Source organism: Hirsutella rhossiliensis (genome assembly GCF_020360975.1).
Source record: "Hirsutella rhossiliensis strain HR02 chromosome Unknown scaffold00020, whole genome shotgun sequence".
Taxonomy (NCBI): domain Eukaryota; kingdom Fungi; phylum Ascomycota; class Sordariomycetes; order Hypocreales; family Ophiocordycipitaceae; genus Hirsutella; species Hirsutella rhossiliensis.
The window spans coordinates 831,306-857,618 of NW_025408686.1; the positions used below are offsets into that span (position 1 = coordinate 831,306).

Here is a 26,313-nt window from a genome sequence, read left to right on the forward strand (position 1 = left end):
TGCACATTCCGTTTCTTGTGAATAGCTTCCTCTTCCCTAGTTAGTTACAATTGAAGTCATCACCGGTTACCCTACCTGTCGTGACTGTGACTCAGCCTACAGCTTGTGCGCATGCGTATCTGTAGGCACATAGGTGCCTACCATCAGAATCGTTTACTAAGCTATTATTAGTTTTATAGTATATTATCTAATATAGGTATTCGTCTTAGCTAGGCATAAGTCTATCTTAGGGGGGTAGTTATCCGTACAACACATTTTGCTGAACGTACAACAAAATGTGGCGCAGATCGCGGGGCAGCGCCGATACCGCATTTTTGTGTGCACATTCCCCACTACGAACTGCAAGCGGGCGCAAGCAACGTCCATGGCGCAATTGAAGTCGCAATTGAAGCCGGCCGTGATACCCTTTACCTATGGAAGGGAGTCGATTTTAGAGTCATACGAAGCGCACCACCGTCAATTTAAATACAATCGCAAAGGAAGTAGCTACAGCGGGTCATCTGTATCCAAAACTCGCCGCGCACGAGCTTCTTCATCCACCCGCCGTTCCATCTCATCGAAATCGGCCAAAGGGTCGTCCTCATCTTCTATATCCTCCTCTTCTCGACGATTTGAGGGCATCGTGACCCGCTGTGAAGTCCGCTGTGAAGTCCACTGTGTAGCTGGCTGCGTGGCCTGATAACAGTGGATCGTGCCCTGCGTCTCGCCAGCAAGCTCGTCATCAGAGTCATCAGCAGCAGCGGCGCGCTGATACGCCCGTGGCATCTCTGTGCCCGGCTCGTACGAGTCGCCGTGTGTATGAAGGTATTCCAACGCCTGACTCGTCATATTAGCGCCGCTGGCAGTGGTGTTGACAGCGACAGCCTTGCCCCTGCGTGTGTTGCGTGTAGAATTTGTGCCCGTCAGCGCTGCCGGCGCTGTTGACGGCGGCGGCCTTGTGGCCTTAGCTCGCTCGATGCCCTCAACGACCTCAAAATTCCGACTGGTCGCGACGTGTGCTTTTTTGAAGGTTCAACGAGCCCTGTGGCCGGCCTTTGCCGCGTATAGGGAGCGGATCTTGTGGGGCGTCGTCAGGGCTCATGCCCTGAGGCTTTTCGCGATGCCAGAACACGTCAACTTGCGGCGGCGGCGGTAAGTAGTATGTGTGGAGAGATATCGCGAAAAGCTTCACTTCTAATGCAGATGCGTTAGGTTGATGCGACGTTGTGACGCTCTGTGGGCATGGCATGCCAAAATCCTGCTGAGGTGCGATATTAGACTAGGGTACGGCAGCCTATAGGGGTCACTGTTGCAAAACCCCCAAAACCGCTTCCGACTAGACAGAACAGGTTAGTGTGGTATGCAGGTTACCCCTCAGTACATTCCTTCATGTACCTCAGTGTATGGTGCCGCAGAGGACCAGCAAAACGCAATTCTACAGACAGCAAGTCGCCTGCCAGCCGCACCACCAATGTTATACGGCGAGTCGGCACTCTACATACCACTGGCAAACACATTGATACGCACAACTAGACTTGACAAAATTACTGGGGGGTTTCCTGGCCGCATTCCAGCGGGCGAGGCCATTATTTCACTAAAATATTTTTGTTTATGAAATCTGGACTGTACCAAGACGAGTGGAGTGTCTCGCGAAGGAGAGAGCAAAAGTGAGCATAAACGTGGATAAAGGGACTTTTTGAAGGTCGAGTATCATACGATCAGATGTTGTGTTAATCGCTCTCACCCCGGTAGCCTCCTTTCCCGTCCAAACAGCCCCTTTTATATCCCTCCGAGCTTCTCCCAAGTTGATATCCCGTTTTCAGGTATAGTATACATTCTATCAGGAAGAGGGCACTTCTTGCCACTTGCTGCCGCTCCAGGACCAGCTCCCGTGTCGAATGGATCATCCAGCCAAAAGTGAGATGCACATCCCAACAGCACTTCTGCTAGAATAACTGATATGGCCTGTCGCTGATTGCAACATCCCGCTTGGCCTCTTTCGACGAGACAGCTGAGAAGAGCCCTGGGAAGCGAAAGACCATGGCGCTGGACCATCGCCGCCTCCGGAGGGTAGTGAACGGACTCAAGGAGCGTCAACGTGCGGGCCCGCTGCTAGTCCGCGGTACATTTTCCACACCAACCCGAGGTACTCATATGACCGGGGCCAGGGAGCCTAGACCCAAAAGGGAGTTTTGCAACATAGTGCTGTCGAGCCAGACGCCGAGCCAACGCATCGCCCGGCCCGGCCGTTTCTCAAATTCGCCATGGAGCACTGGCGGCGCCGTCTTGGGCGTCGTTCGAGAGAAGTGCATCACTTCTGTCTTCTCAGGGTCAAAGGAGATCCCGTTGGCGGCGCCCCACGATACAAGCTCACGCACGTGATGAGATGCTTCGGCGGACGTCTCATCCAGGCTATCGCCGACGCAAAGGATGGCAGTGTCGTCCGCATAGCCGAAACGCCCTTTTGAGCTGCCCAAGCGGTAGATTGGTTCCGTATACAGTAGGAAGAGGATCGGCGAGACTGGCGATCCCTGTGGCAGCCCGCACTGGAGAGGCGATGAATTCGTTGCGATATCTTGATAGCGGATGCGTGCCGACCAGTGTTGCTAATAATATGACAATAAAGTAGTATACTGCAGTATATACAATACAATACGCGATTTCTCATATTGTACCAATACAATATGCTCGCCGTCATATTGTGACGATACAATATGGCGCCTTCCATACTGGCAATATATGGCTTGTATTGTTTGTATTGGTTGGTGGTCATTCGCCTTTCCGTTCCCAATTCGCGCCAATATGATGACGCGTCAAAATACACGCGTAAATATAAGCATGTTCTATGTATTGTTTTTCGTCTGGCGGACCTCCAGGACGTAAAATCTTCCTATTGGCGCACGGAAACGCGTAAATGTATGTATAAATCCAGACCTACAGGGTAGCGGCTCGCCGTCCAAACACTGTTTTCCTCCTCAACCCCGCTTTCCCACCCCAGGACTTACAAGCAATCTCGATGCCTCAACAACGCCTGCCTTTTGTTCAAACATCGCCGCGACGGGATTCGTCAATATCAGACGAATACTCGGAGATTTCCAGCCCACGGTTGCATGATCCAGATGAGACCCAAACCACTGAATGCCAATCGTCGCAACCTCGCACGGCCTCCATAAACCCTTCGGCCAAGCCAAGAACATCATGGGTCTTTTCTCATATGCCAGACGAGGACATAGAGACGAAATACTACAATCAGCGGACCGGAAAAGAAGAATGGCGCTGCAAACACTGTGACAAAACGTATTGCTGTTCCGGTGGAACTGCGGCCCCAGCCAAGCACCTTACGGATCCTCCTCCTGACGGTCACGGCCTCCCAAAGGCGCGCCACGAACAGCCAAAGTCACGAATATACGAACTATTCTCGAGATAGCTCGTGTTATGGCCAAAGAACATCCCCGAAAACGCCGTCGGCTCAACGATCAATCCGGAGACTCGATCGACCCAGACCAGCTCGAAGCTTTATACGTAAGGTTTATTACGTCCTGTTCTCTCCCATTTAGGCTTGTGGAATGCCCAGAATTCCGAGCATTCTTAGCCTACCTCAACGCCGATATCGATACTTGGCTTCCAGATACACACGAGACCATCAAGAAATGGATTATGCGGCAGTACGAAGGTCAGAAGGAGAAGGTCAAGCAGCGCATCCAGTCAGCAAAGTCAAAAATTCATATCAGCTGCGACCTATGGACTTCCCCCAACTCTTTGGCCATCTTAGGCGTAGTTGCTCATTACGTTGCAGAAGACAGTCAGTTGGAACACCATGTCTTGGCTTTGAAAGACATCGACAGTGAGCACGACGGATATCACCTGGCAAGGGCAATTTTGGAAGTGGTTGATGACTGGGGTTTGCTTCCAACCTTGGATATTTTGTGATGGACAATGCAGGCAATAACGATACAATGATGAGATCTCTTTCCCTTGGTAAGTACGGTGCCCTGTTTTTCTGACTGGCCCTAACATCTACAGGCCTTCTACGTCGATATGACATTCGATACGATCCCAAATCTCACCGACTCCGCTGCCAAGGTCACATTATCAACCTTGCCGCCAAAGCTTTCTCTTCGTTACCGATAATGAGAAGCTCAAAGACGACGAACGTGATGGGCATAATGTGACACTAAAAGAGATCGAGGCGTGGCGGAAAAGGGTCCCTTGGCAAGCTCCACAACTTCGTGGTTTTCGTCCAAAGTAGTGTTCAGCGTCGCCAAAAGTTTCTGGCCATCAGCCATAATCGCAAGCTTGCGCGAGATAATGACACGAGGTGGAGTTCGTGGTACACCATGCTACGAGCGGCCTTGCATCTTAGAGGCGCAGTCGAGGATATTCAACAAATGGGTGGAAGGAGATTGTGCCGGAGACGAGCTCTCTCCCGAGGAGTGGGTCATCCTCGAGAAGATCAAGTCTTTCTTGGAGAAGCTTAAAATGACGACAAAGGCCCTTGAGTCATCGTTTGCAACTCTTGACAATGTTCTCTTGGCTATGGACTTCGTATTGGCGCAATTTGAAGCAGGAAAAGAGGCACATATCGACGATCCGATTATGGCACCAATGTATAACTCGGGCTGGGCGAAGATGGATAAGTACTATTGTCTTACTGACGAATCGCCTGCCTACGTCGCTGCGATTGTGCTTCACCCTTCGCATAAATGGCACTACATACACGAAAACTGGAAGAAGGAGTGGGCTGACTCGTCAAAGAAGCTGATGGAGACACTGTGGGATGATTATAAACCTGTGGAGCCGCCTTCTCTATCTGAGGTTCCGTTGACGACCACGAACGAGTTCTTGAATTGGAGAAACAAGCACCTACAACCAGCACTTATCACAGACGAGTACGAGCGATATTGTAAGTCTGAACGGGTTTATGGGTTCACAAGCGCCCTCGCATGGTGGCTGGAGGAAACACAGCAAAAGAACTACCCATACCTGAGCAAAATGGCGGTGGATATACTGTCAATTCCCGCAATGTCTGCTGAGCCCGAAAGACTCTTCTCTGGGGCAAAAATAACCATCACAGACCGTCGAAATCGACTTGGGAGTGATGTAATTCAGGCATTGGAGTGCTTGAAGTCATGGTTTGGGATACAGGATTTTCAGGGTGACGATATTTCAGCAACGACGGTTGAATAATGAGGGTCACGTGGGATATACGGGATATATTGTTTTACTGGCAATATATTGGGTCACTGGCAATACAATACAATATGGACCAATGCCATATTGCGCAATACAATACGCACCTCTTGACAGTACAATAATATTGCGAGGGGTCCATATTGCCAATATACGTATTGTTTATATTATTAGCAACACTGGTGCCGACCTGTCTTGCATAAACGAGCCGACCCATCGCGCGAGGGTCGGTGCCCAGGCCACCCTTGCTCCCGTAGGCGAAGGACCAAGCTGTTGCGGAGGACTGTGTCGAAGGCGCCCTGAATGTCCAAAGTCACCAATGTTGCAACCTGCTTGCAGGCAAATGCCTCCTCGATGTCATGAATCAAGGCAGCAACGAGATCCACGGCCGATCTGCCCGGTTCCGTATTCGCCCAAGATAACGCCTCTACACATACGGCTGCGGTTGTGCAAGACTGGCTTGTGCCATGGTGCGAAGAAAACGGGGTGCGTTTGCCCGACTGGCCGGCTTATTCGCCGGACTTAAATCCGATTGAGAATCTATGGAAAGTCTTAAAGGAAAAATTTATAGAAAACCACCCCGACCTTGTTGGCCTCCCAAAAAAATGACTGTGCAAAGCGGAAGCTATGCGAAGCAGCGGTTGAGGCGTGGGAGCAGATTGAAGAGAGGGTGTTGGAAAACCTCGTGGATTCGATGCCTCGGCGTTGTGCGGCTGTTGTAGTCGCGCGGGGTTGGTATACTAAATACTGAGAATAACCTCGAAAACTTCCAACTTCGGCTAAATAAGATTCATCAAACGGCTAGTCAATTGCCCTTAAATTGGCTGTGTTTTGCGCCTCTAAAGTTGCTTCGTTGCCGTACCAAATTTGGGTCGGATTTGGATTAGGCGGAACTTTTGGAAGGTGACTGTAGCCCAGCACTATCTTTTTTTTTTTCAAGTTGTATTACGCCCGGAGGGTTCCCCCTATAGAGCCACTACGCTAAGCTATAAACCTTCTGTACATGGTCCCATCTCACCTTTGGTGAGCTCGTGATGAACAAGCGAATGCTGGACCCGCTCAAGCAAGCACCACCTTTTATTATTATTGTCGGGAGGTCTGTACTGCAGTAACGCAATGGGTTGTATTCAAGATGTCTTGCTAGGAAGGGAGGAAAGGGAATGAGGGGGCACACTATGTCGCGAAGCAGATTTGATGTTCAATTGAACATGTCACCTGAACAACAGGTGGCTTGATTTTTCGTGACAGTTATGAGCCCGGGAGGAGGGGCTAACCCCTCCTGGAACTTCCGGTAACTGCGCACGACCACCTAGGCTAGCGCGCACCCCGACGGAGTCAGTGTTCGAGACCTGCACCTGTGTAATGCCATAGCCAGAGCCCGAGGCACTGTCGCAGAGTAGCCCGAATGGCACAAGGCAGAGAGGGCCCAGAGCTAAAGCGAGAGTGGTCTCAGGAATCCCAGGCTAGCCCGTGATCCCTGAGGGGGTGTGTCGCGAAGCAGATTTGATGTTCAATTGAACATGTCACCTGAACAACAGGTGGCTTGATTTTTCGTGACACACTACGTGCCCTTTATACACGGATCCCCGAGGTCCATACACGTGACGCTAAGGGTCACGTGTGCGTGTGTGCGCACCTCCCTTACAATCCTACTATAGCTATATGCTACATTCCCACACTGGCAAATCTTCTTTTATCGCTGCAATCGCAGCAGTAGCAGCAGGTGCGGGAGCGTAGCAGCAACCGCAAGGGTGCGAAAAGAGTGACGGTTCGAGCGGCAGCTAGCGGGGAGGGCGTTCGACTGATCCTTCTATCCTAATCGTAAGGCTATTCGTATCGACGAGGCGTTCGAGGGCGCGGTTAGGCGATGCCTTTGTCATAGCATCTGCTGGGTTGTCTGCGCCGTTAATCCAGCGGATTTCTGTGATCTCACGCCTTTCGTAGGATTGACGTAGGGCCATGATATCTATCATCAATCGCTTCTCCTTCGTTGTGCCTAGCTTAACGAGGCACTCGTAGAGGGGAAAAAGAGTCGGTGCAAACGATTAGGGGGATAGGGGGGAAGATTGAGGCGGTCTGTGATCTTCCGTATCGTCGTTGCTAGTGATATCCCAATATCGAATCCGTTGACCATGCCGTAGATCTCTGATGCTAGCACGCTTCGGGTGACCCTCTTACACTTCGTTGAGCTCCAATGGAGGACATTGCCCTTGATCCCGAATTGGTCTTTGGTACGTGCGGTCTCGGTCTCATTGACTAGGGCAATGACGAAGCCTAGCTGTGACGATAGGTCCTTATTGTTCGCAAAGGAACCGTCGGTAAAGACGATAAGCTTGGCATTGGCGAGGTCAATAGGGATATACGTTAGGCCTCGCTGCTGGTGGTCTTTCTGCCATTGAAGCCGCTTGTTGAGGGTCGTGCAATCCTCTTCCGTAGGGGTTTGGACCTGGGCAGCAATAGAGATGTCGAATGAGGCCTCTGGTTGACAGATTGAAGCCACATACGCGCCACGGGCACGCTGTTCCACGTACTGTTGGGCTCGATCGTATGCCTTGATGTCGATGGGTTCGATCTTGGCCAGGCTTGGAAATCGATCGTACAATCGATTTGATCGAATCGATTAATCGAATCGATTTCGATTTCGATCGATCGATTAGAAGTCCTGCTCGATCGATATCGTATCGATCCAACCTCCAATCGATCGATTTGATCGTCGTTCGCCATGTCCATACAAGGTGTCCAGGGTAGGCTGCGTAGGTTGGATGCGTGACGATGCTGCCGCCCGACGCGTCTGCCAAACACCCTGGCAAACGACCGGGGGTCCCAGGCAGCCAGTCATATCTATCTTGTTGCCGCGCGTCGCGTGTCGACAAAAGTAAATTGATCTCTCCGTCTCTTGCGTTTGCAAGTCCTCCCCGTTCAACGGAATCAGTACGCGTCGCAACCAGGAATTATTTCGGGCCTCAGCCTGTCCGAGTAGACTTCATACAGATTCGACCTTATCAGCCTCGCACCCTTCGATTTGACCTCGCCCACATTGTTTACGGACGTTTCCCACCATGGACGCGCTTGATGAGGACATAGAGATCGCCTCCTCCACGCCGCCGCCTTCCGAGCCGACAACCAGTTCAGCATCAACTAAATATGCACCCATGGGGTTTCCAGATTATGAAGCTTGGACGACTGATAAATTTGGGCGGTTCCCCGGCACGATTTGCCACGACCCTTCTCGAGAACGGACGTGGTGGTGGCAATTCGGATTCAGAATGAAGGACAACAGGTCACGGCCCCACAAGATCGTATGGATCTGCGAGAGATGCTTCCTCCGGGACAGGCCGAAGACAGCACATTACGTCTTCATCGCTTCGACTGGGAAGCGTCGTCCGACATCTGAGGAAGGAGCACAAAGTCGTGGTTTGTGCCACCTCTCCGTACCCCATCTCCACGTCGTTCGATCATGCCCGCTAACTTGTCAGCCACCTTCTAGACAACGTGCAGGCTCAGTTACCGGGAGTGGAGGTGCAGAACGGAACCTGCTTGATATGCTTCGCGCCGATCCGACGAACCCTCGAGATCAGACTCTTCTCAGCAATCTGCATACGTTATTCGATCCGAAGATGAATCAACTGCTCCTGCTCGACTGGCTTACATATCATAACCTCCCCTTTAATGTCGTAAACTCAGACTCCGACAAAACACATCATTCCTCGGTATCAACGCCCACTTTATCGACCAAGATTGGAACCAATGGGGAATCCTCTTGGCTTTGCCGGCTCTCGCGAAACGCCATACTGGAGCAGCGCTTGCAGATGAAGTTGCAGATACAATATGCGCGTTTGGTCTTGAAGACAGGTATAGAACCACAGTCAACACTTCTTGGGTCCGTTAGCTGACAATCTTGACTGTTATCCGGCGTCAGAATCGGGTACTACACGCTTGACAACGCTACGAATAATGATACGGCTGTGGAAGCGCTTGCCGCTGAGTTCGATTTCGACAGGGAAGAGCGTCGCATCCGCTGCGCCCTCATTTTCTGAACCTGGCCGTCAGGGCTATGATGTACGGCAGCAAAGGGATAATTTCAACGAGTTGCTTGCTCATTGGGGCGATAAGGACTTTGTGGCTGAAGAGGAAGAGCAGCGCCAGTTGTCCGACGCTATCAATGAGCTGGCGACCGACGACGACTTCTGTGTGCCGAGCATGGAAGAAGGATTCGAGGTTGAAACAGTCCCAGAAGGCAGTCAGGATCAGGACGTACTGCCCGACATCATCAATGGCGAAGAAGTGGACAAGTACCGCAAGTTTGGGCCATTTGGCAAACTTCACAATATTGGCATTGCTCTTCGAACGAGCAGTCAACTTCTCGAGGTCTTTACGAAGCTCAACGGCAAACCGCTCCTACTGAACCTATTCTTACGTGGGTTCAAAACGTCTGCACTCGCTGGCAATCCGATGAGGCGATGGCCTCACGCGCTCTGCTGAAGCGTACGGCTTTGAACAGGATGTTTTCCATCATCGAGGAACGATGGCTTGGCAAAGGCGGCAAAGAACAGGACAAACCAGCGATACTGAAAGAACAACTTTCCCTTGAAGAATGGAAGGTCGTTGTTGCGGTTCAGAAGATCCTTCAGCCATTCAAGATCGCCTCGAAGCAACTCCAGGGCGAGGGTATTGCTGGTAAACGCTCCACGTCAGGAGGGTTCGATGAGTACTTCCGGTGGTAGAGATGCTCCTTGACCACCTCGAACTAGCAGTTCAGGGAGTTATAATCGAAGAGAACGAAGATCAGACCATGAAAGAGGTTCACCTGTTCAATGACATGGACGCAAGAACTCGCAGGGTTTTGAAGATTTACATCAAGCTCGGATGGAAGAAGCTGAACGACTACTATAGCAAGCTGACCTCAACCGCATATGTAGCGGCAGTGGTGTTCCACCCTGCAAGAAGTGGCGCGCTCTGGAACGGCTTTGGAGCCAACTCCGTCTCGTCAGACGTCGGGTGGGAAAGAACATATGCGAGAAGCTTAGCGACAGTCTGGAAAGAGAGTACAAGAACATGGCTCATCGGCAATCCTGCGATGGTGTTTCAGCGGATACGACTAATAGTGGCTTGGACTATATTGAGCGTCGATTGGCGTTTAGTCGATCATTGGCTTGCCCTGAGCCTCGAGGGCGGCAAATTAAAGGACCAAAGCAGTCAACCGCCTTGCAAGAACAGGACGAGCTTGATCAGTACCTATCAGAGCCGCCGGTGGAAAATATCGCATACAAAACGGACCCAATCGCTTGGTGGAAGGACGTTGGTGTTGCGCGGTTTCCTCGGCTGTCTTATATGGCTGTTGACTACCTTACCATCGCGTCGTCTTCAGCAGGAACGGAAAGAGATTTTAGCAGCTGTGGGAGGATGATAACACCACTGAGATCTCGCCTACGACGCCATATTGTGGCGATGGCGCAGTGTCTTCGTTCCTGGAGTAAAGCTGGCATCTATCAGCCGACACTTCCTCTTGGTCTGCTTGAAGGGACAATTGGAGGCAAGTTCTTCAACTGATGGGCAAGATCACCCTAGATAGGGATGATTTTTAGTATTGATCGATTCGATCGTCGATCGATTCGAATCAAACAGCGATCGATCGATATCGATCGATTGAAGGTGACGATCGATAAAATTCGATCGATCAGGCTCGAAAATCGATCTATAAGATCGATTTCCAACTCTGATCTTGGCTGCTTGACCCTTTTGTTGAAGCAGTAGAGCGTTGTGGAAAGTGGTGTCTTGGAGGGTTATCTTTGCACCGTTGAAGTCAATGCTAGTACCCGGGGTCATCGTTGTCTTCGGCTTTGCCCGAAATTGTGCCTTTACGAGTTCCGCTTCCTCTAGCGCGGAAAAACGTTGTGTGCCAAGCATAAGGGTATCGTCAGTCTGCATTCCCACAATCCCAAAGTTATCAGGTCCCTTATTCGTAATTAGGAAGCATAGGTCGTAGGTTGATGTGGACATGTCGAGGTTATCGACATGATGCCCGTGATAGGTTCGAAACCAATGGACTCCGGCCTCCGCAATTCCGTATAGGGGCTTAATAACGCGAATGATTGTTCCTTCCGGGTATCTTCCTTCTAATTCGGCGGGAAGATGCGTGAGAATGGTGCGGAATAGTTCGGTCTGCGCCTGGGGATACGCTTGTGTGATGTCACGAAGAGAGAGGTCATGCCGTGAGAAAGGAGGTCTGGGGAGATAGCAGAAACAAGCCGTTGACTGACGCGTTGAATTGTCGGGGATTGCGTCAATAGGGTGGTTTCTCTTGGTCGTTGTGCCCTTGGACCACGAGCCTTGACTTCTCGTATGGTTTGGTTTCTTTGCCTTTAACCTCGCGGACCATGCGGGAGCGGAAGATATGATGGTTCCCGTGCTTTGCTTCATTGTAGCGTTCGAAGCTAAACACTCCTCGTACCAATAGATCATCGATCTCCGTGCTATCGGATTCCTCAAAGGGTGCCTGGCGTTGTGATAATGCCTTCGTCCCGTAGCTTGATGGCTAGTTGGTAGGCATCTTCTTCCTTCTTGACTAGGAACGTCGTCTTTGGCTTGTTCTTCGAACCAGGGGGGCGGCCTCGCTTGCGCGGCGCCGGGGGATTAGGAGCAGGAACAGGGGCAGGGGCAGGGGCAGAAACAGGAACAGAATCGCTCGCAGGATCAGAAACAGGAATGTCAGAATCATCCGCAGCAGCAGCAGCGGGGCAGGGATCGTCGTCTCGTCGCGGAAATAAGGCTGCACAAGGGTGGAACGGAAGGTCTGGGGTCCGTTGATAGTATCAATTGTGACATTGGAGCCATCAATTGCACTAATCTTAAAAGGCCTTGCCAGCCGAGCTTTTCTCTCCACACTCGGACCTCGCTTTGCAGTGGGAGCGATAGTATAACGCCTGTTGATGATGGTCCGTTCTTTGTGTGTAAGGCGCCCTGCACTTGCCGCTCTGCTGAGAGCTGACGAAGCATTTTCATCGCTTTCTGGGCTGCGGCAGCCCTTTCAGGGTCGTAGCAGAAGGGGCGAATCTAACGCCATTCGAGGGTAGGCGCCAAAGACTAGGAGCGTAGGGACAATGCCATTTAGCCCTGCTGTGTCGTTGATGGCTTTGATAGCCATTTGAAGGATCGATTCGGGATGTGAAGGTCCCGATTTCTGCGTGGAGGATCTCAAACGCACGGCGGAGAGGGCATGATATCTTTCAACCTTTCCAACGGACCAATGTGCTTCCACAGGGACTTGCTTGCAGGTTATCCCCATAAGCTTTGCCTCGTTACGGAACTCTAGGAGGCAAAATTGGTCCCTGCGTCGTGCTTGATAGTATCAGGGGGTCCGAGATATGTGTCTATCCAGAGGGCTCGGAGGGCTTCCCACGTATCCTTTGCTGACATCGATAGGAGGAACCTGGCTGCTTGGAACGCTGTTGCTGTATCTACCACGTGCAAGACGGGGCGTTGAGGGGTTCAAGGTAGAGCACATCAGCGACGATTTCGTAGTTGAATTCCTGGTCATCCTTTAGGGTGAATTTGAAGCGTCTTGGAGCTTGAGAGTGCATTTGACAGTGATGACAGAATCTCGAGATGTTCTCTAGGATATCTATCGTCACATCGTTGTGGCCAGCTTGCCGTAGGAGGTTGTGAAGTCTTGGGACCGCTGGGTGCCCGAATCGACGATGAAGAGTGCGGATCTCGCTCTCCGTGAGGAATGCGATAGCGGCCTCGTTGGTCTTAGGTAGGAGGAACCAAGGATGTCCCCATTTGCGGATAACCGGGAGGGTTGTTCGTCCGACAATAGTGTCTGTAAGGTTGTTGAAATAGATGCCTAGGCGATCCATATCAGCGAGAGAGAGAGGAGGGAGTAGGGGTCTTGAGGATATGGAATGTGATCCTTCCGAGAGGTGTTTTAAGGGCGATAGAGCCGAGGGATAGAATGGCTTCGCCGTTGCCGAATTTGATAGAAGCTTGGCCTGCTGTAGTCTTATCGAGCGTTATAGCAGGGTCTTCTCGTTGTAGAGCGATGCATTGGTCGTAGCCAGCTGTGGAAACCTTCGCGGCGCCTGTGTCAATTATGATGCCCTGGAATCGGAGTCTTGAGTAGCGCTCCTCTATCATGAATTGGGAAGCAGGTGTAGCGTTGTTTTGAGAGTGCTATACACGTCTTCCCCTGTGATCAGATGGTTGAAGGCTTGCTGGCAGAGCATTTGGCTTGTGTGCCACTGTTCTGGGTTGTTGTCATTATCTTCATTGTCGTCCTCGTCCCAGGGTCGTTAGCATCATCGTGGGCATCCATCTCGTGACCTTCAAAGTCAAGAACGTAGGCTGTAAGGTCCTGGGAGGGGTAATCCCTATGAAGTGACAGTGGGCGACGTATTGGTCTCGGATCTTTGACGTTCCTCGGCAGTGTGCTTTGTAGACCAACATCCTTCCTTATTGCAGACGAAGCACTTCTTATTCCACGGGTGGTTGTGGCCGTAACGGCCTTGTGGGCGGTTAAAGCGTTGACTATTGAAGATTCCCCGTGGAGCGTTGTAGCTGCCTCGTTGAGCGTTGCCTCTATACCTTCTATACCCTTCTGACCAAATCTTCCGCGATTGTTGTTGTATCTTCGATCGAGATAGTAGTGGTCATTGGGATCCATATGATCAGATGGTTCCTCGAGGTCTTGATGGTATTGAGGGCCTCCTTGAAGATAACGAGGCGCTATTCCGCGTGCAAGATGGGTCTCAACGGAAGAGCGAAGATCTGCAAAAGGGCTCGATTCCTTCGGCGGGCTTGAATAAAGCGTATTCAAGTTCAGGAACACCGCGGCATGCATTAATAAGCGTTGTACGCAGTGGAACGTTTCCTGCATACGCGTTGCCAAGAGCTCGTTGGCATAACTGTAGCTTATCAAGGAGTAGCTGAAGAACCTCGTGTAGGGATTTCGTAGCATTATCGGCACGGAGCTTGTTAAAGGAAATAGTCGTCCATTCAGTATAGTAGTGAACGTGGTTAACTTCCGTATCGAAATGTTGCTTGATGCTATCGTATGCCTTGCGGAACGTTGAGGTCCAGTTAACGTGGTCAATGTAGTACGTTTGGGCTCGGCCAGTAAGGATTCGAGGAAAAGAGCGTGGAATTGGTCCGGCTTGACCTGAATGTTATAACAGATACTCATAAAGATGCGTAGCTTATCATCGAGAAGGTCATAGGGTTCCCCCGTATAGTTCTTCTCTTTGTCCCAGATCTTGGTGAATTTCTGTTGTGTGTCGGCATCGACGATGTCGTTCGGGATGTCGGCCGGGGGAAGCGTTGTGTACGCTTCGAGGGATGTGGGAGAAGAGGGTTCTGCTAGAACGATGCTCTGTTGCTGGAACTGATAGCTTGTAGGATGTATTGTTCGTTGGGAAGCGTAGCAGTCGTTGTGGGCGGTTCCGCAATTGTCGTAGCGGGAGGAGCAGGGAGCGTCGGAATAGGGGCTAACGGCGTGGATGGCTCCGCCGTGTTGGAGGTGGGAGGGTTCTGCGTTAGTCGTCTCTCTTTTCTTGTATAGGCCTCCGTTCCTTTATCGAATTGGGTTACCATGAATTCGTTGTCGGGCCAGGCTGGTGGGTTATCGATCGTCTGTAGGAAGACGAGCTGTGGGATGATGTGGTCACCCTTTTCTCCTGTATAGATACCACGTCTCTTTAAAAGGTAACGTAGCTCCTTCGAAATTCCTTTGGCATCTTTCTCCACGTTGCCTCGGTCCACTGTTGGAAGTGATCCTGGAAGAATTCAAGGATATTAGTGCCATGAAGGTGTACGTTCTCCTCGCATTCTGACATAAATCGTGCGGTATATGTCATAACAGCTATTCTATCTTCCTCTTGTGGCGTGATCTCATCCTCCCATCGGGTCGGATCGATATCCTGATATTGGGTCTTTGGGATCGTGAGATTTTGGACCAATTCCTTACTTGGTCGAGGAAGGCGTCGTTCCTCGTAGAGGCGGGGTTCGGGGTTGGGGTCGTGCTTGTCATTGTGAGGGTTGTCACGTAGTTGTCGAATCGTGAGGGCTGTCACGTAGTTGTCGAATCGGCGTTGTGGACGCACTTACACTTAATGTAACCGTTAAGTGAAGTTGGAAGGATCTATCAATGGCCTACCGGGAGCTAGTTGGTTGCCGGGTCCGGGTAATCGTAGAGTCCTTGATCTTAGCATAGAAACCTCCTCTAGGTCCAACCAGGGCAATATCGCTAGGAATATGGTAGTTGGGCTTTCGAAGGTTGCGTTCTATCTCTTCTTCCTTGCCAATCTGTGATCGACCAAATCGATCACTGATCAGTGTCGGGAGGTCTGTACTGCAGTAACGCAATGGGTTGTATTCAAGATGTCTTGCTAGGAAGGAGGAAAGGGAATGAGGGGGCACACTACGTGCCCTTTATACACGGATCCCCGAGGTCCATACACGTGACGCTAAGGGTCACGTGTGCGTGTGTGCGCACCTCCCTTACAATCCTACTATAGCTATATGCTACATTCCCACAATTATTATTATTTTGTATTGCGCCCAGGTGGGGCGCGCTCGCGAGTTACAAATAAAGGTGGGGCGTGGCACGGGTAATCCCTGTTTGTGACCTGGGGGCTGCTCCCGAGCACTCAAAGGGATTAGAGTAAGAAGAGCCGAGAGGGTTGATCACCTGTTCAGCTCAGTATATGCCGCAGCCCACTACTTGTCCTATATATATAAAATGAAAAGAGTTTCGGCCTGAGCCTACATAAGTTAGTCTCGCCGGGGGCCCTTGCTTTCTCAGGTTTATGCCCCTTTGCGGGAGGCTAGCATGATTCGTATCACTTTTCTTTAGAGAAACCAAGGTCACTAAGAAACGGACATTAGCATAGTATTTAGATACCAGTCACCTCTCAGTAAATCGATATACGAACTTTGATGCAGAGCTATCTCTTGTTTCTCTTACTTGATCTACTACCAGTATTCAGCCATTCATGTTGCAGCCGCCTCGTTCGCTTACGTTAAACGAACAACAAGATGTATAAAGAGAATCACATGGGGATGATCTCAGTCCTGTGCCTTTGTTTGACCGTTCTCTGTGTCTCGGCATATTCGACCAATAGTTACGTCTTTTTACCCGCACTGCAATAGGTCTTTGTAAATGCGAGCCTCCATGCTAACCCCTTGTGTTCTTTTAGCTAAATGGACCTTTCCTAGTCTCATTAATGCTACGCTCGAAGACCTTCAGCAAGGACTTCACAGGGGATGCTTCAATAGTTTCGACTTAGTAAATGTAGGTTCGAGAACGTTCACTTTATATCATGTTCACACTACTTAACTAATAGCAGGCATATCAAGAGCGCATCCGGCAGGTTCAGGGCAAAGCTCGTGCTGTCACCGAGATCAACCCAGATGCTCTTGCTATTGCAACGTTTCTCGACAAGGAGAGGAATATCGGCGGCAAACGTCTCGGGTGAGTAGCAGCCACGACTTTGTGCCTCACTTGATGGTGCTTGCTTTCTCACGGCAAGTACAGGCCTCTGCATGGGATACCTATCCTTCTCAAGGATAACGTCGCGACGATGGACAAGATGAATAACACTGGTATGTACTGAACGCTCCTTTTAGCCAGTTCCAGAACTTCCAGCAGTGAATCATGGCAACTAAGACAGCCTCAAGCCGGATCGACTCTCCTGCTCGGAGCAAAGGTTCCCCACGATTCTACGGTAGCGAGGAAGCTCCGCGAAGCCGGAGCTATTATCCTTGGCAAAGCAAACATGGACGAATGGGCTGATTTTCGCACCGGCGTTCTTCATCATGGCTATTCGCCATACGGGGGCCAGACACACGCCGCGTATTATCCACATCAGAACCCTGCTGGGAGCTCCTGCGGCAGCGGTGTGTCTGCCGACTTGGGTCTGGCCTTTGCAGCAATTGGCACCGATACAGGCGGCTCCATCTCATTTCCGTCGAGTTTTAACGGTATTGTAGGGATCAAGCCGACCGTAGGACTTGTCTCGCGCTACCTGGTTATCCCAGCGTCAGAGCACCGAGACTCAGTCGGGCCTATGGCGCGGACGGTACGGGACGCGGCACATGTCCTGAAGGCCATCGCAGGACCGGATTCGGCTGACAACTACACGTCTGCAATACCGTTCGGCACTCTCCCGGACTACGTGGAGGCCTGCGATGAGAAGGCTCTCCAGGGAGCACGCATCGGGGTGCCCTACAATGTTTTGGATCAAGCAACTGACCTGTGGAAGAAAGGAGGTCCTTGGGCCGATGCCTTTCATAAGGCATTGAAGATCATGAAAGATGCTGGGGCGACCATTGTTGAAGCCAACTTCACAAGGGCGGGCAGCGACAATTCTATCGACCGCGACGATTCCATGACGCTCGGGGCGGACTTGATGACCGACCTTCCCAACTACTTTGCCCAGCTCATCGAGAATTCATCCGATATCCACACGCTTGCCGACTTACGGAACCGAACACGCAACGCCCCAGCCGAGGAGAACAACCTATGGGGCACTTCGGTTTGGGATGACGCTCTCGATAAATTTGGCTTCAACAACACCGACCCACGCTTCTGGCCCAGCTGGCAAAGGCTTCAACAGCTCCAGGGCCCCGACGGACTGCTCGGCGCCCTGGAGAGGCACAACCTTACAGCTATAGTGTCGCCTACCATCTACGCTCCAAAAATGGCCAATTTTATCGGCGCGTCTGTCGTGACGGTACCCTTGGGACATTTTCCAGCCAACACGTCAATAATATCGAACACTGACCCAAAAAATGAGACCCTGGTCATGATGGCCCCATCAATCCCCTTTGCCATGTCCTTTGTAGGACGGCACTGGTCTGAGGCCGAACTGATTGGGCTGGCGTATAGCTTCGAGCAGAAGACGCGGGTACGGGGTGAAGCGAAGAGAGTTATTATGCCCGAGGCCGAGATCACTGTATCTTCATGCTACGCTTAGTGCCTGCATTTCACGCCCCTAATAACCTAGGCCGTGATTAACCAGGCTCAAGTGGCAATCCCTGAGAATGTAAGGAGCACAATATCTCACGGAGGACGAGCAAAGGAGGCATAATATCAGGGACTGAAAGACTCTTGATTCTGCTATCTAGATCCGGAAGAAGGTGAGGTCTTTATAGACTGTCCTGTGATATTTGCTCTGCCGATTTGATGCTTCATTTGTGGAGGAAAGTAGAGCATATCTGGACGTCTGGACACTCTCTACAGCGTGAATATTAGGCCGAGACAACCCAGTTGTCCTTATCGAGCCCTTCTGCGAATTCGAGGAAGTCCTTTCGGACATGTCTTTCAGACGAGTCTCTTCATATCGGGGCATGTGTTGGTAGAGGCTCCGCCAGTGTAAATCAGCCGGGCTAAATGTGATGAATGCGCCAGGACAACCCAAGCTGTAGGCATACGCCTCGAGGTCCTGCCTCTTTCTATTCCAAAAGGGTCGCGTACCGCGAATTGACACCGCATGCCTTGTGATCGAGTTGATCAGCGCCTGCGCCCGTGGATCCTCAGCGTGTTCGAGCGCCTGAATAAGCTGCTCTCGCGTGAGCGGCTCACGGGTGCCATCGTGTTGCTTCACGAAGAATTTGGACCTCGCACGTGCTTGGGACCGCATCAGGGTGTTGAATGCGACAAAGCGGAAGGTTGGATGGCGCGCAAAACGGCCGTCGTGCCACCGCATCGCGTGCTCGATGTAATCCTTGTACTCAATGGACCGCAAGCGAGGCTCCACAAAGTCGGCTCTGCCGTCTGGAAACAGGCAGGGAATGCCAAGGAGAGCAGGGCATGAGAGTGATTGAACTCATTGATCGGCGTGTGCCGTATGTTGGGAAGCTGGAGCTCGTGCCTCGCCTGCCCTGGAGAGCCTGTGGCAAGGGGTTGCCCCGCATCCGCTTCGGATTCACCCGCGAGAATAGACCACAGAGCATCCAGCTCCGTGTCCTTGGCCAACAGGTCAGGCACCGCAGCCGCATCCTCTAGGTCAGGCTCTGCCTCCTGATCTTCCTCCGGTCCCACATCGGCAGCCTCCACCTGACTTTGGGGGATGGCGTCCACCACATTGCCGTCCTCGGGCAGTTGGCTCAGTCGCTCGTCGTCGATCGCGATGGATCGATAGCCAGGATGATGATGGCGCAGGTAGTCTAGCCATATCATAACCGCCTGGCGACGCACGCGGAACTGGCGGGGGAATTGCCGGCTGAGATTAGCGTGTGACGACGTGTTGGCAGGACGCAGCAACACCCTGTTCAACTCCCGGCAGGAGAGGGAGCTGGTTGTACACCAAGCCAACCTCGCGGAGAAAGTGAACGACGTGCCCTCGATACTTGTACTGCTGCCCCCGCACAAGCATAATGTTCACGTGGACATGGACACGAGCAATCAATGCCTCTTCGGTAGGTGTGAGCTCGGGCAATCGGGTCGGTACGGGGCCAAAGTCGAGCTGGTTTTCCGCAGAGAAGAAGTAAGGCTCGTCGGGGCCACGTTTCTCATCCTTTCGATAGCAACGCGAACAAATGCCGTCATAATCTATTTCCATCTGAAACCAACACTCGCGGCATCGGCTGCAGTATTCCATCTGGTCATTGTTGAGCTTGGTCCAGAACTCACGGAGGGTGGCCCTATCGCAGTCCGTCAAGGCCCAAGCATCCAGGTCGCCAGTCCACGCCGGATCTTGTGCACGGAAGACCGCCATTTCTTCCGGTGGAATTATCACTGGACTTCGAATACGCCGTGGCGGCCGCGACAGTCGATATTGCCGTCGAGGTTGTCTCTGGATTCGCCTTCCCGGTTGTCTCGGCCGCCCTCCTGTGCCAGGGCAGGACCACGGCGGCCGCGTCTTGGCCGCGCAGACGGCTGCTGCAAGCGACTACGAACAGGGCTTTCATACACTGAATCGTTATCGCTGTTCTCGTCTTCGTTCTCGGCATCGGAGTTACAATCAGCCCCTAATTGTTCACGGTAGCGACGCGGTCGAGCGGGGGAAAGCAGCAGGTTGAAATAGTCCTCGGCGTCCATATCGGGTTCGGAAAACTGGTCTCTATTGCCCCCTTCCTTGGCTACCTGATCCCCATTCGGCTGCGGCCGATCTCGACTCGCATCTACTTTCCCTGTTAGCCCGAACACACTGCTGCAACGAAAACACAAGGGACATCTTATCCAGGACACCCGAACCTTCCGAGACGCCGAGTTGAGATATGGAAGGAGTCAGGGACACAGTCTCCCTGCACGACGTCGTGATCGATGGTCGCGCTGGATAGCGGCCAGCTTAACCTAGCCCCTGCGGTAGAGATCATCTTGCGATACCTTCCCGCCTTTGTGAAATCTAGCAGCCAGGTAAGAATAATTCATTCTGGTTGCGTTGCCTCGGGCAGTCGATGGATCAAAATGGGAGGCGACTGGATCGGTCGCTGGCTGCTCAGCAGGTGACGGGGCCAGCGCCCGGAAGAACCGCGAGCTTTGTTGGGTTGGTGGAATTGGCGTTCCCAGCTCTATGTGCGGCTGGCTAATTGACTTTGAATAACGTCATAGCTGCATGAAGTCGTCGTAGCTTCTCCGGCGAACTAGGCTGGGTTCCCGATCTCGCTGGGAGGCGACAGGTCAGCATCTGCCTCGACTCTTTTCACGCTAGCTCTCCCAGGCGAGGAAGGACGGGCGGCGAGGTCCTCAACGTCAGAATCGCCCTCGGGATCTTGAACACTTCACTTCGTTAGTATTGAATGTCATACGGAGCGGGAAGACAGAGCTGACATGAGAACTGCACCGACTCCGACAGTCCAGGCAGTTCTTGGTGTTCCCGCCAGTTTTCCGTTTGCTCACGAAGTCACCTGCCGGTTTCTTCTCGCCACAGCGGGCACAGACGATCGAAGCCAAGTCAACTTGGAGCCCTTGAGTAGACCTAGAACTCATTATTCAGCCGAAGGCTTGAAGCAAGATATCAAGACGAGTTGGGTCAGTGAAGTTTCCATGTCACGCGACATTCCAAGTCACGCGACATTCCAAGTAAACAAACCGGGACCCACTTTTTAGGAGCCGTCATCCAGTTGCTGATCGTTTTGCGACCGTACATACAAATTTGGGACCAATCAGAGCCCAAGAAACTTATGACCCCTGTCTGCACCAAATCCTCATATACGAGAGGAAGGCTCGCCAGCCGCGGCTCGCGCAAAGAAGCCTTTCGGAACGAAATTTGGCGACAAGAGAACCGGAGAAGAGTTGGCTACAGAAGAGAGAGAGAGAGTTGGCGACAGTAGATTGGAGACAGGAAGAAGAGTGAGGTCGAGATACGAGACACGGCGAGAGACGTAGAGCATTATCGTGAGTGAAACCGAGACAGAGCGTCGGGGAGGCAGGCTAGGCCGCTGGAGGAGATTTTGTTTAAAAGGCGCAAACTCAAAGGGCGTGGAGAGACGGCAGGGTTGAAGAGAGATGTGAGTGGGTAATGCATGTTTGGGCGAGTGGAAGGCTCGGAAAATTTACATGTGCTACCGGTATAAGTCGTAGGTATAAACAGAATAAGGAGTATATTGGGGAAGTTTTGACTTGATCGTCTTCATGAAAAGGAGAACAAGAAGAGAAGAGAATGTGCTATTCGAGCCTTTGGCAGTTGATTTTGAGGATGATGAGACATGTTGTCATGTTGTATTGTTTCGTTTGATGCTTTAAAGTTTAGAGAATATTCTTGGGCGGACGTCGGGCGCGCAGTGGTCGGGAAGATATCGACGCGGGAGGTCTGATAGAGCCAGAGGCGGATGTGTCTTGGTGATTGACCTGTTCGGTGTCCGTCTCTGACTCTGCGGGGTCTTCCGGGGACAGAAAGGAGGAGGTATCGGATTTGGGAGTCTTGACCGTCACAGTCGGTGATTATGGTGGAAGTTTCGGGAGAAAGTCGCGGTCTCTTGGTTGGGGTTTGGTAGGGATCGGGCATTGACCGACTTGATGCCAGCATAAGGATCGACTGGGCCAGAAGCATGCGGCGTGGGGAGGCGGGGCTTTGGGCGGCCTTGGGTTTCTTCGTAGAGGTAAACCTGGCCAACGCAACGCTATAGTCCGAGGATTGCCGACCGCGCTCTTGGGTGTCGTCGGCAGTAGTTGTGTTGCAGAAGCCTGGTCGGACATGGCCTTGTCGTGGAAAGTCCACGTGTCGGGGACGACGATGAAGATATAGTCTTGGTCGAAAGCCGGGGCATGTTTCATGATCTGGTGATCCAGTAAGCCGGCGATTTTGCCCGTACAGGTGAAGAGAGCGTTCGACTGGAACTGGCTGTCGCGCCTCTCGGTCATCTTCTTGCATAGGAGGTCAAGGATTAGCGTGAATGGGGAAGATGACGAAAACTTGGAAGGGTGAAAGCCCTTGAAGGGGTTTTGCCGGGAATCCCAGGACAAATAAAGGTGGAGAGCTGGACAAAGCCGCAGCAGCTCAGCTGGGTGTCGTCAAGGGCCGCAGCCGAGTTTCCATGCAGGAGGTCGCGGCCGGAGCCGATGACAGGTCCCGTGAAGGAGACAATGGGTTGTATCGTTGGGAAAGTATCCACCGAGCTGAGGTGCGAGTGACAATTCTATGGATATCGTCAGGAGGGCAGTGGCGACAGAGATTTGGAGCATAGACTCACGGTTGGTAGCTGTGATCGCGGACTATAAGCGCGGGGACGGTGTATTCTGTGATGTTATCATCGTCCGACTCCAAGCCATCACGTCGCTCGATTTCCCACGTCAGGGCAAAGGGATGAACACGGCCGACCATGAAGAACCATTGCTCGGTCCATTCCGAGGAGATTATCTGTTGGTTGTATATGGAAATATTAAGGCTGAAGAAGATGCAGGTCGATGGATTGCCAGTATCTGACCGGATTGCTGCATACTCCGGAGTCGACAGCCATGAGGGCGTGGGAAGGAAGACCCTCGCTAGGGTTTCTGCGTTGAGCCCTTTGACACGATGCTCATTCTGGTAGGCGAACCTAGCCGGGCAGCCGGGCTGGACAAAGGCCATCATGGACATGTCGGCGCCAGCATTTTCTGGCTGTCAAGAGGTTGCCGCGGGGAGGACGAGGTATCGACGTTGAGCTGGGAGGCCGACATCGTGAGAACATGGCAGATGTAGTCACCGTGGAAGTGTAAATGAGGGTTACGCAGAGTGGAGGTGGGCATCCTATAAAGCAGGTTTTCTTGCTGCTCGAAGAGGGCTCGCGGCTAGGGTCGGGAGACTTAAGAGTCAGAGAATGCTACCTAGGTGATAGATCAGAAGCGGGGGTATGCGGGAATGAGCTGGCGAGGTTCTTGAACAGTCTCGACCATCTGGTTCTATGGTCGTGAGTGAAGTAGGGAGCCGGGGGTTGGAAGTTGAGTAGGGGTGATGGCTATGTCGCGAGAAGTTGGAGGTCGGCGAACAGTAAGGTTAGTGTGGGTAAGTCTGCGGAGAAAGAAAGTCCAGCAGTACCCTTCGGTGTCATCGTTGCATGGAGTAGATAGCAAAGGCGACAATAACGAATGAGTGAAGGAAAGAAAGAGGTTATGGTAGTATTGCAGGGTCCCTTTGACGGTCGTCGGTAGTTGGATGGGCATTGCGTGCGGCTGAGCGAGGCGGGTGCCGACCGTGTCGAGTCCACTATTGGGACACGGTGAAGTCGGATATAGGGGACGACCTGAGGAGGAGGATGCGAGTTGGTCACGAGAACTCTCAAGAGGGTTTGCAAGTCGAGACTCCGGTGGCTAGCGACTACAAGAGGACAGGCAGGGGATCCTGGCTGTCGCTTTAGCATGAAGGCCGTTGATGCGACGTTGGTGGTGGCGAGGAGCAAACCTAGCCGGGTAGTCCGGTTGCACGAGGACACCGTGGACATGTTATCGCCGGCAGCCTTTTGGCTGTTGCTCGACGAGGTGGAGTGGCAGATATTGATGGAGCAACTGATGCGCAAGGTGGGTGGGACGGCGTTGGAAGGGCCGGAGAGTATGGTTGGAAGTGTGCGGCGGGCGGTTGGCGCGGCCACCCCATGTGCCGGAGGTCGGCAGTAGCCAGGGATTCGCTGGAGTGCGCAAAGAGAGCACGGCGATGGAAGGGCCGCCTTTGGCAAAGCTGGGGTAGCAGGTCGCACGTGGAGACCAGCCGAGGTCGGGACGGTGGATGCACATAGGGAGGGTAAATGGGGATTACAAAGGGTAGTAGTATTGCATCGCTTCGGTACCATAGGCAAGCATTATAAGGAAGAAATGCCACGGCCATGAGAGTAGTGATCGTTAGGAAGCTTCCCACTCGGAAAGAAATAGTGTACGCCAAGAAGCGAGATTATCCAAGTGGAAGTGCTCCGGGCCAAAACTTTCTAGCCTGTTGCCAATCCACGCTAGTCGACGTCGAGGAGGCAGTAGCATGGCGGACAGTCCTGCAGGAAGCTAGGCGAGGCGGCCGCTCACCGTGGAGCCTGTTCGTTGTCAGTCGAGGATGGAGAAGAGGGTAGGAACGGGGAGTGCCTGTTTCGGGGTGCGGAGATGATACAGGGCAACTCCGAGAAGGGCACGGAGCACGGGAGACAAGGTTGGGGCGGTTCGGGAGATACAGATCAGTGGCGAATGAAGCATTAACGTTCCGGCTGATTCAGCCTAAGCAGTCTGCGGTCGAAGAAACCGCATGGAGAAAGCATGCAGAGGCGATCGCAAAGTCACTGCCGAGAAGACCGCCGCGAGGCGGTTTGCGGTCAAGCAGAGCACGGAAGTCCCGTAATTTGGTCAGCAGCGGAAATTCCGCGCAACGTCAGTCACCGAGTCCGCTTCCGAGGTTCGTGTTGCCTACAGAACGTGGAGACCAGGGGCAGTGGGCTCTAACAGTCCGCCCTTCATCGGCCGTTTTGCCCCAGGAGAGGTCCTGAAGGTGACGGGCAGGGAGATAAGGCGGCGACCGGCGGTGTCCCGGGTGTTCGTTCGAAAAAGGGACCGACGCTCCGACCTATCCAGCCCAAGGATACGACTTTCCAAGACCTAAGACGAACGGCGCAATTTGCAGCATCGATTGCATGGGGTTTGCCCAAGCTCCGTCGGGGACCGGTTCGGCGGCCAAGGGCACAGGTGGGTGTGGACGATGGCGCAGCAGAGGCAGCGGACGGCTCGCTGCGCGGACAGAGGCAGTCCCGGAGGCGGGAGAAGAGAGCCCGTCTTCCTAGCCGGGATGGGCGCCCGATAAAACAGGTCGAAGTGGAATCGGAAGGCATAGGAGACGGGAGCTGCAGGCCGAAGACCTGGCGAGTGTGCTGCGCTTTTTGGAGGAAGACTTTGCCTTGAAGGAGAGATTGTCTAACGATCAGACGTGGTGCACGCCAATACCGCTCGAGAGGAAGGTGTCGACGGTGCGAGACTTCTATCAGGCGTTCCACGATGCGAGCACGTTGCCGATACGGACCTGCATGGTGTGCTACCGCAAGTGTACGAGAGGAGAGTTGAGGAGATTACATGGGATCATTGGCTGTCAAGTTGCGTACCAAAGGGCGGCCGCTCACCATTTTCATGCCGGAGTTGCTTTCCTGAGGGCGAGTCCGTGTCGGTGTGCGCCGAGTGTGGCCGATGCCTGGCGCGCAGGAGCCTGTCGCCGGCGATCCACCTTCACAGTCGCCTTGGCTGCGAGCACATGTTCCCCGATGAGCTCAAGGACTGACGCCGGTCGAAGAAAGCTCATCTCGCTGAACTCATGTTACGGGTTTGTCACGAGATATAGCATTCCGGGCGGGCAGAGGCAGAGCGTGAAGTATCCGAGGCATGTCAGGGCCACATCACGGTGTTTCGAACAATGTGCAGGAGCTGGCCACCAAAGTGCTCCCGCACCCTTTGCAAGCACTGGACGAGATCCACATCTCGTGGCAGGGCGCGGAGAAGCCGGCACCGAGCGACCTGTCGAGTCTCTTGTCGGTGAGGCGGCGGGTGGTCGAGAGGGCCCTTGTCTGGCTGAAGCGGAACAACCCCACTACGCCGAGATCGAGATCGACGCGGCGGAGATGGAGAGCTGGGAGACTCGATACACGGGGTACCGTCGTCGGTGTGCGATCGTATGGAGCGGAACGAGCCGTCTGGGTGGGAGAAAGCGCGGACGGCGCACGTTGTGCCGCCCACGGAGCGGGCCATGGACGACGAGGGCGCGGTGGAGA

General features: G+C 52.8%; 6 protein-coding genes across 6 annotated transcripts; 2 read left to right on the forward strand and 4 right to left on the reverse strand.

Annotated features, from left to right (window-relative positions):
• Positions 1-486: 486 nt before the first annotated feature.
• Positions 487-3,029, reverse strand: HRG_11407 (reverse transcriptase (RNA-dependent DNA polymerase) domain-containing protein; the record flags this gene model as incomplete). The annotated part of the gene is made up of 3 exons (XM_044869877.1): positions 487-871; positions 2,179-2,510; positions 2,985-3,029. The coding sequence occupies 3 exons, from the start codon at positions 3,027-3,029 to the stop codon at positions 487-489; spliced, it is 762 nt and encodes a 253-aa protein (XP_044715139.1).
• Positions 3,030-6,950: 3,921 nt separating this feature from the next.
• Positions 6,951-7,893, reverse strand: HRG_11408 (polyprotein; the record flags this gene model as incomplete). The annotated part of the gene is made up of 3 exons (XM_044869878.1): positions 6,951-7,135; positions 7,213-7,647; positions 7,674-7,893. 3 exons carry the CDS (start codon positions 7,891-7,893, stop codon positions 6,951-6,953), a joined length of 840 nt encoding a protein of 279 aa, XP_044715140.1.
• Positions 7,894-8,435: 542 nt separating this feature from the next.
• Positions 8,436-9,741, forward strand: HRG_11409 (uncharacterized protein; the record flags this gene model as incomplete). The annotated part of the gene is made up of 5 exons (XM_044869879.1): positions 8,436-8,468; positions 8,515-8,583; positions 8,646-9,021; positions 9,089-9,613; positions 9,671-9,741. 5 exons carry the CDS (start codon positions 8,436-8,438, stop codon positions 9,739-9,741), a joined length of 1,074 nt encoding a protein of 357 aa, XP_044715141.1.
• Positions 9,742-11,654: 1,913 nt separating this feature from the next.
• Positions 11,655-13,028, reverse strand: HRG_11410 (GAG-pre-integrase domain-containing protein; the record flags this gene model as incomplete). The annotated part of the gene is made up of 3 exons (XM_044869880.1): positions 11,655-11,962; positions 12,414-12,436; positions 12,631-13,028. 3 exons carry the CDS (start codon positions 13,026-13,028, stop codon positions 11,655-11,657), a joined length of 729 nt encoding a protein of 242 aa, XP_044715142.1.
• A 3,308-nt stretch (positions 13,029-16,336) lies between these two features.
• Positions 16,337-18,140, forward strand: HRG_11411 (amidase domain-containing protein; the record flags this gene model as incomplete). The annotated part of the gene is made up of 5 exons (XM_044869881.1): positions 16,337-16,456; positions 16,512-16,636; positions 16,700-16,767; positions 16,843-17,017; positions 17,060-18,140. The coding sequence occupies 5 exons, from the start codon at positions 16,337-16,339 to the stop codon at positions 18,138-18,140; spliced, it is 1,569 nt and encodes a 522-aa protein (XP_044715143.1).
• Positions 18,141-18,414: 274 nt separating this feature from the next.
• Positions 18,415-19,883, reverse strand: HRG_11412 (ATP-dependent DNA helicase PIF1; the record flags this gene model as incomplete). Its single annotated transcript, XM_044869882.1, has 6 exons — positions 18,415-18,484; positions 18,598-18,618; positions 18,661-18,940; positions 19,096-19,388; positions 19,471-19,717; positions 19,799-19,883. 6 exons carry the CDS (start codon positions 19,881-19,883, stop codon positions 18,415-18,417), a joined length of 996 nt encoding a protein of 331 aa, XP_044715144.1.
• Positions 19,884-26,313: the final 6,430 nt, after the last annotated feature.